The sequence below is a fragment of the Branchiostoma belcheri genome, unplaced genomic scaffold, assembly GCF_001625305.1.
Source record: "Branchiostoma belcheri isolate BF01 breed outbred unplaced genomic scaffold, Haploidv18h27 scaffold5, whole genome shotgun sequence".
Lineage (NCBI taxonomy): Eukaryota > Metazoa > Chordata > Leptocardii > Amphioxiformes > Branchiostomatidae > Branchiostoma > Branchiostoma belcheri.
This window is the reverse complement of record NW_017804131.1, coordinates 7,131,691-7,144,669: the sequence shown is the minus strand read 5'-3', so window position 1 is coordinate 7,144,669 and position 12,979 is coordinate 7,131,691. Positions and strand designations below refer to the sequence as shown.

The 12,979-nt window shown below is 41.7% G+C and overlaps 2 protein-coding genes across 2 annotated transcripts in view; one reads left to right on the top strand and one right to left on the bottom strand.

The window, feature by feature from the left end:
• Positions 1-567: 567 nt before the first annotated feature.
• On the top strand, positions 568-7,424 carry LOC109480055 (quinone oxidoreductase PIG3-like). The gene is made up of 8 exons (XM_019782203.1): positions 568-756; positions 1,782-1,937; positions 2,418-2,553; positions 3,633-3,764; positions 4,681-4,893; positions 5,273-5,333; positions 5,890-6,025; positions 6,613-7,424. The coding sequence occupies exons 1-8, from the start codon at positions 661-663 to the stop codon at positions 6,811-6,813; spliced, it is 1,131 nt and encodes a 376-aa protein (XP_019637762.1). The 5' UTR covers positions 568-660; the 3' UTR covers positions 6,814-7,424.
• A 1,778-nt stretch (positions 7,425-9,202) lies between these two features.
• The window catches only part of LOC109480013 (transmembrane and coiled-coil domain-containing protein 4-like), a 17,323-nt gene continuing 13,546 nt past the window's right edge, over positions 9,203-12,979 (bottom strand). Inside the window, exons 12-14 of the mRNA XM_019782143.1 lie at positions 12,049-12,166; positions 10,781-10,898; positions 9,203-9,848 (exon numbers count right to left, since the gene is read on the bottom strand). Of these exons, the coding sequence (XP_019637702.1) occupies positions 9,324-9,848; positions 10,781-10,898; positions 12,049-12,166 (761 nt within the window). The 3' untranslated portion in view covers positions 9,203-9,323. The remainder of the gene's footprint in view (positions 9,849-10,780; positions 10,899-12,048; positions 12,167-12,979) is intronic.

Genomic DNA, 12,979 nt, shown 5'->3' with positions numbered 1-12,979 from the left:
GGGACGGGCTTCGCTGCATTGAGTTGTCTCCCTGTCCTTGTACATATGTAAATATGTGTTAACTAGCACCACTAACTTCACTTGTCCTGTCTTGTACTTGTCTACGTCTACCCCTACCCTACCCTTTGTTTGCACTTTGCACACAATGCGCAACTGCTAATAATCCTCTCTTTAGAGGGATCAGCATTAACAGAGATGATGACAACAATAACGACCACCACAAAAGGTCAAATTCAATGACATGGGAACCCCCCACGAGGCCCATATCCGAACTTGACCTCCGTATTCTCAACGGCGACTTGCCCACTGAAAATCATAGACAACCACTTACGGATTCTGACGAACAACAAAAAACACAAACACAACCTGCCTGCGCCAAAAATCGTGAACCACGGACCATGCCTTCAAACTTTATCGTGCATAATCTGCAAAACAGTGCAAAAACGATTTCATAGCCTTCTGTCGAAGGCAATAAGCTACATATAAGATTACCTCGCTACAACTAGCGCATAACAGCTACATCTAGCGATTTCGTACTAAACTGCACAGTGAGCTGCCTGGAGACGTGGCTATGCTAGTGGTCAAAGGTCGTACTGTAGTGGTTCGACTCGTGCTCAGAACTACAGGTGACCAGGCCAGGTGCTTCCGTAGTCCAGACGAATGCTCGGACTGGTACAGAGACATTGCAGACAGCTGCAGCCGGGTTTACAGCACGTTTTATTTGGCGTTTTGCTGAGCAGATTGTGCTCTATAAAGGTATGTAACGTTACATGTAGTTATAATATATCCACATGTGTTTTAACTTGTAAATATTGACCGTGACTATGCACTTTTACGAATAGGTCTAGCAGGGAATGGATCTATACGTGCCGGTACCGGTGTCACAATTTTTCCCCAACATTCAGATGAAGTAACAGAAAGCAAGCATTTGCAAGGGAATTATAATATTTTCCGTCTTGTCCATATTACTGCATACGTGCTGAATCCAGGCCGTGTAGCAGTGCCCCCTAGTATGGAAAGAAATATTGCAGTTGATTACAGAAAATGCATTTATATAGGTTATACAATAACCGTTTGATGTTAGTCTTGTTATCAACCCTAGATCATTAGTGGTAACATTATCTTTTGAGAGTAACGTTAAATCCGTCAAGAAATTTCTTTCTAGTACGTACCAATTTCTTTGAAATGAAATTGATGTTATCATTGTTTTGATCTCAATATAAAAAGTTGTATTATGAAGCATGTTTTATATGCAATTTCCAACACAAGACATCTACTTGTCTAATGACAATTTTCAACTGTACAACTATGCTTTGAAGAAGTGAGCAATCCACCACTTTTGACATGATACAGATGACACACGTCTGTGATCAGTGGTTCCAGAAAGTCTGTGGCGCCCCCCGTCATTGTTGAGGAATGGATATATTGCTCTAATGTAACTGGCCTCTTTAATAATAGATGTAGCCTGCACTAGGCTTCAAGAAGCAGCTGGAAAGAGCAGAAATTGGCCAAATACAAATAACATAACAGGGGGGTTGGTTTCGGTTGTTGAACAGTCTGCTGCTGGAACTGACTTCTACATGTACAATTATGTACCAACACAGATAAAACCAGATAGTGAGTGTGAGATGAACTTTCAAGATAAAAAATTGATTTGTTTCAGGCCCAGGCCAATTATTGAGTGACATGATTACTGTAATACAGTTTGCTGCTTCAACTGACTTCTAGGAACACAGATGAATTTCTACAGAATGTAATTGTAAAAGTTGTAATTGTTTCAGGCCCAGGCCATGAGTGACATGCAGGCAGTGGTGCTGCAGCAGCCAGGGGGACCAGATAACCTGTCTGTGGGGACAGTGGCCAAACCTCGACCTCAGTCTGGGGAGGTGTTACTGAAGGTGTACGCTACAGCAGTCAACAGGGCAGACACCCTGCAGGTGAGTGTGTGAGTGTGTGTGTGTGTGTGTTTGTGTGTCTGTCTGTCTGTGTGTGTGTGTGTGTGTGTGTGTGTGTGTGTGTGGGTGTGTGTGTGTGTGTGCAGGTGTGTGTGCGTGCGTGTGTGTGCAGGTGTGTGTGCGTGCGTGCGTGTGTGTGTGTGTGTGTGTGTGTGTGTGTGTGTGTGTGTGTGTGTGTGTGTGTGTGTGTGTGTGTCTCTGTGTGTGTGTGTCTCTGTGTGCGCGCGCGCGCGCGTGTGTGTGTGTGTGTATCTGACCTTGTGTGTCTGTATCTGTCTGTGTGTGTGTGTGTGTGTGTGTGTGTGTGTGTGTGTGTGTGCATGTATGCGTGCGTGTGTGTGTTCTTACCTGTCACTCTGGTCTTCCCCAGTAGACTGACTCAGTGAGACTTGTTTTTTCCCTTGGTCCTTATTTTGTGACAGTCCTTTCCTGACAGCATGTTGTGGTTCTTGTATCCTTCAGAGAAAAGGCTTGTACCCAGCGCCGAAGGGAGCGAGTGACATTCTTGGCCTGGAGGCTGCAGGGAAAGTGGCTGAACTTGGAGCCGACTGCAAAGGGCGCTGGAAACCAGGAGACCAGGTGATGGCACTGCTACCAGGTAGGCAAACTGCTACATGCACTTTTATAAGCAAATCAGCAGAACTGCGTGAAACCCGTAATGTATTGTGTATAGCACTTCGACGGAACCTCTCATATAAAAATGGTCCTATTTGAGCATATAAGGTTAACATCCCATCTGTAGTTTCCAAAATGTGGTGTTGGAAAAGATATTGTCTGCAACAGGCAAATGCTGATGCAACGGTGACCAAACATCCAGCAAAAACTGAAACATCTTGGTTTCATGCAGGCACAGTACGTTCTGCCGACATGCTATTTTTATAGTACAATGTATCAGTGGCTGTAGCCAGCATCCGTTTTCCATCAATTGCAGATTGAAACTTTGTGGTGTGTGACAGAAATTTTTCAAACGATCTGTCAACATTTATCGGACAAAATAGACAAAAATTTTGGGTAAAAACATAAAAACATCCAAAGGACCACCAACTCTCAATTACATCATTTGCCACCAAAAATGTGGGACATTGTGCTTGGAAATCTAAAATTTGCTCCCGAAAACCCACCACCACCACCTATATGTAGATAGTGAGCACTTCTCCCCCAGGTCCGATCATGAACCTTGGCTGACGAAAGAAATTTTTGAGCTGGCTAGAGCCCTGCAATGTACTAAGCAATAGGGGGCTTTATATCATACCTGGGCCGCGATAACGTTCGATAACGGGTTCCGGACCGGGCCGTACTTTACGGTACGGCCCGGTCCAGAACCCGTTATCGAATGCTTCCATGGCTTCCATAAAACGATTCGAACGCGTTTCGCCCTAACAGCTTGTGCCCCTTTCGAAAATTCGAATACAGAATCCGGACGTTGGAACTGATGTTGTTGCATTTGAGGGTTTAGGGGCACCAACCTTTGGCTCATATTGCATTGAAAGGCGCGTTTTCTTGGGTGGGTATGATATAAATAAAATACAACACGGTGTATTCCGCATCGCCCTCGGGCCGATACCTCGGGCGATACGGAATATACCGTGTTGTATTCTATATTTACGTATTAACCCGACTAAAGCCTCTGGCTTGTATAGTACTTAGTAGTCATCCTGCAGCTGTGTGTCCATGCAGGAGGAGGAAATGCAGAGTTTGTGGCGGTTGATGAGGACCACCTGATGCCCATACCTGCCGGGATGTCTTACCAGCAGGCAGCAGCCATCCCAGAGGTCTGGCTTACCGCCTACCAACTGCTACACTTCGTGGGTAAGAATAAACCCGAAATTGGGTTGGCGGAAAAACCTGTCCAGTCCAGGAGTTGGAAAGACCTGTACAGTAAAAAAAAAGGGTCCACAAAGGGGTTTCTGACAATGCTAATATGCCCCATGGAGACCCTTATATAAAACTGGACAGGATTTTATTTTATTTCAACCTTCTGGACTGGAAATTTTTTTCCGCCAACCCTAAAAAAATAGCATCTTCTCTTTGATCAGTCCCAGGTCATGTACCATACTGCTATAAAATATTTTGAGTAGCGTTTAATACTTTCCACTGAATTGCAAAAGACTAGATTTTTTAATTTATGATCCTCTTAAAACATTGCTTTGACATTTTGAAGGTTAGTTTGCAGCAGCACGTGTTTGTACTTGACAACCTTAACAATCCTCATTGACAACTTCTTGGGCAGACACTACATTTGCATTGCGCAATTAGGAGGCCTCAAAATGGGAACACAATTGTAGTGCCTTTGAAAATCCTTTTTTCTCTTGAAAGTTTTGGTCCATTTTGGGGATTTTTGGGCTGGAAGGCACAAGTAGGGTCTAAACTTTCCTACTTTGGTCAAGTTTTGTTTATTTCACCAGTTTAGTGGGCGTAGTGAGAGATGTGAGTGGTTTAGGTCTTGTCTGGCCAGGCAGATGGATACCATGGAAAAATAGGTCAAAGTTGAGGTTTTGTTACTATCATCAACTGTGGCAGGAATTTGACCTGGTCGACCCCCTGTATCCTTTCTATATTAGGGAATCAGACCCTTGTGGCTACCTGGTGCAGCAAAATTTTTGAGATTGAAGTATGGGCAAGTACTTTCATGAGGACTTCTAATAGTGTATTTAAGCATGTGTTCCTATGGCCAAATCTACATGTAATAGTACTGTTTGCCCTCTTGTTTCACTGTACTTGTTAGGTGGGTTACAGGAAGGGGAGACAGTTCTGATCCATGCTGGGGGTAGCGGGGTGGGCACGGCCGCCACACAACTGTCCCGACTGGCAGGCGCTCGACCAATCGTAACGGCTGGCACTCCAGACAAACTACAGAAGGCCAAAGACCTCGGGGCCGTCGCTGCCTTTAACTACAAGGAGGGAGAGTTTGCACAGAAAGTCCTGGATGAAACAAACGGTAAATGTTGGGTGTTCCCAAAAACCAACATACTCTACATTGTGTTGTAAGCCAGGAATTGTTTCAATATTACAATCCTGTAACTTCATATTATTGCAATATCTGTATCTAATATACTGACAGTCATATCGGGTATTTCGCAAAGGGTGCAAGGCAGAAAAATTATACTATAGTGTTTAAACTTTTTAGACCCAACAAATTTCTAGCTTTCAGAGCATGACATCCTTTATCTACAATGTATAACACACTGGATAAACCATTTGCATACTGATTCACTATTGGTTTTGGGGTTAGGTAGCAGTGAGAAGTGCATAATATATGACAGTGACCCAATAGGAAAGAATAAATTATTACTAATACCTTCTGTTTGTTTCCATAGGGAAGGGAGTGGATGTTATATTGGACTGTGTTGGTGCTTCATTCTGGCAGCAGAATGCCAGGTAATGTCACACTCACAGTGCTTGCTAGTACTATGTAGCTTTCGAAAATCCAGTTTTGCCACCCTGAAATTGCATTGGATACCTTTACCGACCAAGACTAGGTGTTGTTGCATGTGTATAGCTGTGGAAGGCAGGTGGGTTCTGTATGTGTGACGCCCCTGGACTTAAAGAACAGGTGTTGTTGCAGGTGTATAGCTGTGGAAGGTAGGTGGGTTCTGTATGTGTGACGCCCCTGGACTTAAAGACAGGTGTGTTGCAGGTGTATAGCTGTGGAAGGTAGGTGGGTTCTGTATGTGTGACGCCCCTGGACTTAAAGAACAGGTGTTGTTGCAGGTGTATAGCTGTGGAAGGCAGGTGGGTTTTGTATGTGTGACGCCCCTGGACTTAAAGAACAGGTGTTGTTGCAGGTGTATAGCTGTGGAAGGCAGGTGGGTTTTGTATGTGTGACGCCCCTGGACTTAAAGAACAGGTGTTGTTGCAGGTGTATAAGGCTGTGGAAGGCAGGTGGGTACATGTACATGTACATGTGAGTTTTAAAGAAGAGATGTTGTTGCAGGTGTTTGGCATTGGAAGGCAGGTGGGTTCTGTACGGACTGTTAGGAGGAGGAAGCATCGATGGAGACCTTCTCACCCAGGTTCTTAGGAAACGTATCAACCTGCTGGGAACAACTCTAAGGGCTAGGAGCAAACAGGTCAGTCCTACAGGAAAGTTATCTCCAAGCAGATCCCTCTCCGTGGCAAAAAGACAGACTGAGTATCAAATTGGCCAGGCAGTATCAATTAGCCAGAGAAGCTCGGCAGCCACCGACGGGTGGGAGTAGCGAAAAAAAAAAAACGGCCATATATAAAATTAACTTAAAGGTAACAATCATTTCCTCACAACCTATGCTTGGAGAGTACAGGAAAGTGTTTCACTTTACTGTTCTTTCTTTGACACATTACCTGCAATTACCCTTCAAGCATGATTTTTGCACATAAGGCCACACTGATTTGATTGGTTGGTTGGTTGTCAGATTTTTATTCAGAAAAAAAAAATAAAAACAGACCTAGTCATAGCTCCAAATGCTTTGAAGAGAAGGAACTTTCTTCAACAGTTGGGGCCAAAATATGAGCATTTTGGAGTTGATTTTGAGACTGAAGTGTTTGTTTTTTCAACAAATCAGAAAAACTGAAGCAGGCAAATTTAACCAACGAATTAAATTTCCATTGCCTTAAGCTGTCATTATTGTCATGTACATGATTGTGTATGGTTTATTTCATTAATTTTGTTGTTATCCAGTACAAAGCATCCTTGGTGAAGGCATTCTCTGAGCAAGCGCTGCCTCACTTTGTCTCCTCCGGACCGGTAGAGCTGACACCCATCATTGACAGGGTAGTCCCACTGCAGGACATCGCCCAGGCTCACAGGTGCATGGAGGACAACAAGAACACTGGCAAGATTGTTCTGTCTGTCAGGGAAGACGATCGCGATGAGCTGTAAGAAATAGCAGCATGGAATCACTCCATTCAACTTATGATCATAAAAGAGAATTGTTCATATATATTAATTGTCAAAATTATTAATAAAAATATGTCTTCCAGGAACTGCGATGTAAATGAAGACCTAATACTAATAGATGTAAACTTGTTCATGCTTTACTTGTTTCAAAAAGAGAGATCTTGTAGATATAGACGTACCATAACATATGTATAGTACTTGTTCCTCCCACCCTTATACCTCCTACCCTTATACCTAGTTTCTAAAATTTAAGGTACAATTAGTTTGAATACAGAATGCTAAGAAGAGAAGTGATTATGATCACAAAACAAGCAGTAAGGAGAAAGAGGTGATTATTTTTTGACAGGGCCTGACTGAAATTTTCATGATAATCAGCCAGGGTTTGCATGTACAAAATGTACAATGTTGTAGTTCATCCTTTTCAAACAATGTCTTAATTAAAGGTAAGAAATTATTCCTACTTTTGTTTGGACTACGGGTATTTTAGCTGGGTATGTAAAGTACAAAATTTTGAAGCTGATTATGTTATAAGGTGTAGTGTTTGAATAATTGTATTGGGGCAATAAAGACTTTCTTCTTTTTATCCATGATACTTGATGTGGCTTTCTTAATTAGGCAGTTGTATGGAGTCACGTCAATAAATACAATCGTGTACACGCACACACACACTCACACAAACACACACACACAGAGTCAGTCATCACTTCTTATCCTTTAGACATTAAAAGTGCCTACATTAACTAAGTAATGGATGACAAGGTGTCAGACACTTTCCATGTATCATTCTGAAATCATCATGTGTTTGCAAAATTAATAGAAATCCATATTCTAGTGATTCTATTCTATATAGACCTTGCACATTTACAAAAACTGTGTGAGGATGCAGGCTGCAGACCAGAAGACCTGCCCAGGGCCATGGAGGATAGGGAGGGCTGGCGGAAAAGAGTCACGAGCATCCGTGAAACCCTCACGACCAGATGATGATATTCTAGTATCCTAACTGTACTTTCATTCTTTCCTATCAACAATTAGTCCAACAGAACTGGAGTCTTCCTTCTGCTGATATGAAGTATACAGCTACATAAAATTGTTTCAAAAGCACCAGGAGATGGTAATAATGATCTCAATCAAAGGGTTAACATTAACATGTAACTGACAAAATAAAGTCTCTTCCGATCAAACAAATTTTGAAATTAAAGGAACCATCTGACTCTGATGCCTGCGGCTTGATTGATTGATTGATCTGACCTATGTACAAATATAAGCTATTATGTTGTTACCTCATCAGTTTGTACTAACTTGTATTATCAGGTGTTTGAATATCAAATTTAGAGATCTTTGGCCTCAACAACACTAATGATTGTCATCATAGTTTTCAGTATATAAAAGTAGTTAGTAGAACATGACATTTTGCTACCAGTCTTTTTGTATGCCACAAGAATTTTACTAGTATCTCTACCTGTACTGTATTATACTAAATTATACAATACAAAATGCCTAAAAAATCTTCATTTTTGTTTGTTTATAAAATGTCAAATTGGCTAGTTCAGTTTTTGTTTCTTCCATACTACTATTGGCTGTGATTTTGCATGGCTATGGCATGTAACTGGCCTGCATTATATTATTAGGATTTTCTTGCAATATCCAAACAATTATTTCTTAAATTTTTTCTATATTTCACTTTTCTAGCCAATGTCATAAAAGAAACATTTTGGACTAGTGATATTATTCCACAATTGAAGCATTGTTTTTGTGCCTTCACATGCCTTTTTTTTCTGCAATTTTCCTTTCAAAATATCAACAGTATTGTACAGTATCTTGCAATGTCTTAATTAGTAATACTTTTATTAAAAGTTAAACCTAATTGCTCTCTTCTGACATTTGGTCCATTATTAAAAAAACGAAGCATGAAGCCCTCATAGTACAGTACTGCAATCTGTAAGGCCACACCTACTTAGTTTTATGGATGATATCCGCACGCGCATTGATTTTCGCCTGTTCTAAAAAAAAAAATGATAACGTCCTCCGAGGCTCTCGCTTGCCTCTAGGCCTTGGTAGTCCATGATAGTTAGTGACAATATGGAGTCGGTGGTAACTCTGGAGGATGGCACCCAGGCTACCAAAGCTCTACGACTCAAGAACTCAGTACATACGATTCATAAATTCTGCAAAAAAGCCAGCATGTGCCGGCTTGTCGTATACCTCGCTATGTACTGCCGTAAATTCATAGCCTGGTATCCAGCCGTGTTAGCTTTAGTCCGCTTCCCAAGATCCGCTCCCCGTTGGCGGGCTAACAAGGCTGGATACCAGGCTAGTAAATTCACAATACCAGCTTAAGTTAACGTTGTATTCCTTTTTTTTAGTAGCATTTTTATTTTTGGCCGGAATTTTTTTTATTCGCCCGCGCGCACTAGTCTGGGGGTCTTCAGAGGATGTCATCCATAAAATTAAGTCGGTGTTGCCTAATAGTTTATAAAGGTTCATTTTGACATCTAGTCACCCTCTTGTGATTTCTGAACTGTTGCACTCTCCTCTTTGGCCTTTGACATACTTTCCACATCATCTGACTGATTCTGCAATGGAAGACAAACCCCTTCTACATTTTCATCAGTTGCTTCCTGAGATTCTGTTCCCCCTCCAACATTTTCCTCCAATTCTGTTGCTTCTAAGGCACTTTCAACTTCTTCAACCGTCGTTTCCTCTTCTTTGCTGACATCTTCATTCTTCTTGTCGAACTCACTTGAGTTGTTGGCTTCCCTTGCACCGAGCTCTGCTCTTTCCACAATTAAGAATTCAGTTTGTGATTTTGTCACCCCTTGCTGCGGTTTGTCCTGCAGTTCCGCCAACTCTGGCGCTGTGGCGCTCCTGCGCAGACCGGTGACTCCGTGCCTCTTGCTGCTGTCTAAGGCGACGGTGGCCAGGTCCCACTTGTCGGCAACTCGACACTCTTTGGTCTTCACCCCGACGGCCTTCAGGATGGTGTCCATCTGGTTCATGTAGTCCATGTGGCCGTTCACCTGGAAGTAAAATAAAAGAAAATGGGGATTAGTTGTTAGTAGGACACAATCTAACATTATTATACAGCCTGGGAAGCAGTGCAGAACAGAAGCATGTGGAGGACTGTTTGAGTGAGTTTGGGTGAGTGAGTGAGTGAGTGAGTGAGTGAGTGAGTGAGTGAGTGAGTGAGTGAGTGAGTGAGTGAGTGAGTGAGTGAGTGAGTGAGAGTGAGAGTGAGTGAGTGAATGAAAGTAAATGAGTGAGTGAAAGTGAGTAAATAAATGAATTCAAACTGAGAGGGAGTGAGTGAAAGAAGGTGAGTGAGTGAGTGTGAATGAGTGAATGAAAGTGAATGAGTGAGTGAATGAAAGTGAGTAAATGAATGAAAGTGAGAGTGAGTAAGTGAGTGAAAGAAGAGTGAGTGAGTGAGTGAATGAAAGTGAATGAGTGAATGAAAGTGAGTAAATGAATGAAAGTGAGAGTGAGTAAGTGAGTGAGTGAGAGAGTGAGTGAGTGAATGAAAGTAAATGAGTGAGTGAATGAAAGTGAGTAAATAAATGAATTCAAAGTGAGAGGTAGTGAGTGAAAGAAGGTGAGTGAGTGAATGTGAGTGAGTGAATGAGTGAATGAAAGTAAATGAGTGAGTGAGTGAATGAAAGTGAGTAAATAAATCAATTCAAAGTGAGAGGGAGTGAGTGAAAGAAGGTGAGTGAGTGTGAGTGAATGAAAGTGAATGAGTGAGTGAATGAAAGTGAGTAAATGAATGAAAGTGAGAGTGAGTGAGTGAAAGAAGAGTGAGTGTGAGTGAGTGAAAGAAGAGTGAGTGAATGAGTGAGTGAGTGAGTGAGTGAAAGAAAGTGAGTGAGAGAATGTTTTACATGATAATGAGAACTCTCTCTATATAATATTTCATAGAGATATGACTCTTTTGAAGTGATCTTGACAAACATACCACTGAGCTGAGGTCCACGTTCAGCATGCGTCTGTTGTCCCATTTGACCGGCCTCAGACCAGCTACACTCAGCTGAACTGAAGAAGTTCTGTACAGGAACTGCAGCAGCCAGTCTCCTCTGGGAAAAACATGCAGGACAAACAGTTTAAAAACTAAGGCCATACCAAGTTAATTTGTTGGTTCACGGATTCGCCCGCTTCATTTTTTTGGATTTGCGAAAAAAAAAAACATTTCAGCCTCTGAATCAGCTCAAAAATGCTCATATATTGGTCCCAACAGTTTAAGAAGGTCCCTACTCTTCAGAGTTACAGTTTTTCCATCTATCAATGCAGTGGTTTAAAAAATTAAAGGTTTGAAATTTAACATTTAAATTACAAACTAGCCTGGTATGTTGACTTCATGGCTCTATCATGCCATTTGGGGCTATCATATAGGATGCCTTGGTATGTTTTTACTTTTATTTTTTGTTCGCCCTGTCGCTTCATATGTTTTCTGAAAAAATCATAGAACCAACAAATCAAATTGGTGTGGCCTAACCATGCAGCAGCCAGTCTCCTCTGCGCAAAAGAAACCGTAGAGTAAACTGTTTAAAACCGTAGCAACTACAAGGCTTCAGAATTGGCTGGAAAGAGTAGAAATTGGCCAAATACACAGATAACATGCCAGAGAAGTCTGTCACAGGAGTTCTGTTGCCTTCATCGGGATAAACTTGAGGCTGGAAGTGCCTACCTGCCTACCTGCCTATTAAATGCTTAGGCCAGAACTGGCCCCTTGCTCCTCTTCTGCTGGAAGTGATTGGTGATTAATTATCCTGATGCAAGCTACATCTTGTGAACCCCTTTGTGTTGGAATTAAGTTTAGCATAGCACTTTAATTAATACCAGGTCCAAGTGAACACAGCTGCAGTACACTGGTATGCCTGCCAGTGATCATATACAGTATTCAACAATTCAACTGATACGTCGATGAAGGTTAGACATTCGGGTAATAAGATATGCCAAGAATCAGTTACTCAAGCAACTGGATATGATTTTGGAAACGGTCAGACATTTCAGGTAGTATCCAGTACCTTTCATCAGTGACACTAAGAGACCAGAGGAGACTCTGATTTAACTGACTTCTCCTCTCGTCTCTTAGTGTCAGAGACAAAAGGTACTGGATGCTACCTGAAACGTCTGATCATTTCCAATATCATATCCAGTTGCTTAAGTAACTGTTTTTTGGCGTAATATAACTAGCTATAGGATGTTATCACAGTCAATACCTACCTACAGTACCCGTTGATGATCCTACCAGAGACCAGTCTGTCCATAGGCATCCAGTTCTCAGGCTTTCCATTGATAGGTGCACCCAGAAGGACCACATCCTCTATGATACCCTCACAATCTGGGAAAATTCAAAGTAGGAAATGTTTCTCAATGTTTCTCAAAGAAGTTACATAATACATGTACATGTTCTACATTGTGTACATGTTGCACATTGTATCTGTCAGTTTTATTACCTCCATGAAAAATGGAGGTATTGTTTATGGCGTGTCTGTGTGTCTGTGTGTGTGTGTGTGTGTGTGTGTGTTTGTGTTTCCGGACATTTGTAGTCAGCATAACTTCAGAGCATGTATAAAAAATGTGTAAGTTACTTAAAGATTAACATCACTATGCATATATAATGTTAATGTAGAGGCCATTTGCATAATTAATGAGGACATGTCATTTACAAAAACTCATATTTCATAGAGGTATGAGGTCTACGAATTCTTGTTATGAATTAGCTTTGACAGGCTGGTGAGTGAGCTATCGTTAGGTACCAAAGTCTCTATTACCCAAGCATTTAAAGTAACTTTTGAATTCAAACATATAGCATTATAATATATTTGAGTTCAAACATGGTACTTTTTATGTTTAAAGTTAAAACTTTTGGTCCAACACAAAGAGATCTCTCACCTAGAGCTTTCGACCAGTCACTCTGGTCTTCCTCAGTAGACTGACCCAGTGAAGCTTGTCACGTGGCTTCTTTGAAGTGTGACGTCAACACTGGGTCAAAGGTATCTGGTAGACGGACATTTTGTTTCACTTGACACTGTAAGGATTTTAGACACTGAACAAGACTATTTCTTGAGAGGGGTGAAGGAAGCCATATACATCAGGGCCCATCACCCTTCATTGAACTGCGACAGGGGCCGACATCGTCTACCAGATACCT

Bases quoted from the DNA above. Each gene is read 5' to 3' on its own strand.
- LOC109480055 (XM_019782203.1), top strand. From the start codon at position 661: ATGCTCGGACTGGTACAGAGACATTGCAGACAGCTGCAGCCGGGTTTA. The intron at 757-1,781 runs GTATGTAACGTT...TAATTGTTTCAG, and splicing joins GCAGATTGTGCTCTATAAAG to GCCCAGGCCATGAGTGACAT. The intron at 4,894-5,272 runs GTAAATGTTGGG...TTGTTTCCATAG, and splicing joins AGTCCTGGATGAAACAAACG to GGAAGGGAGTGGATGTTATA.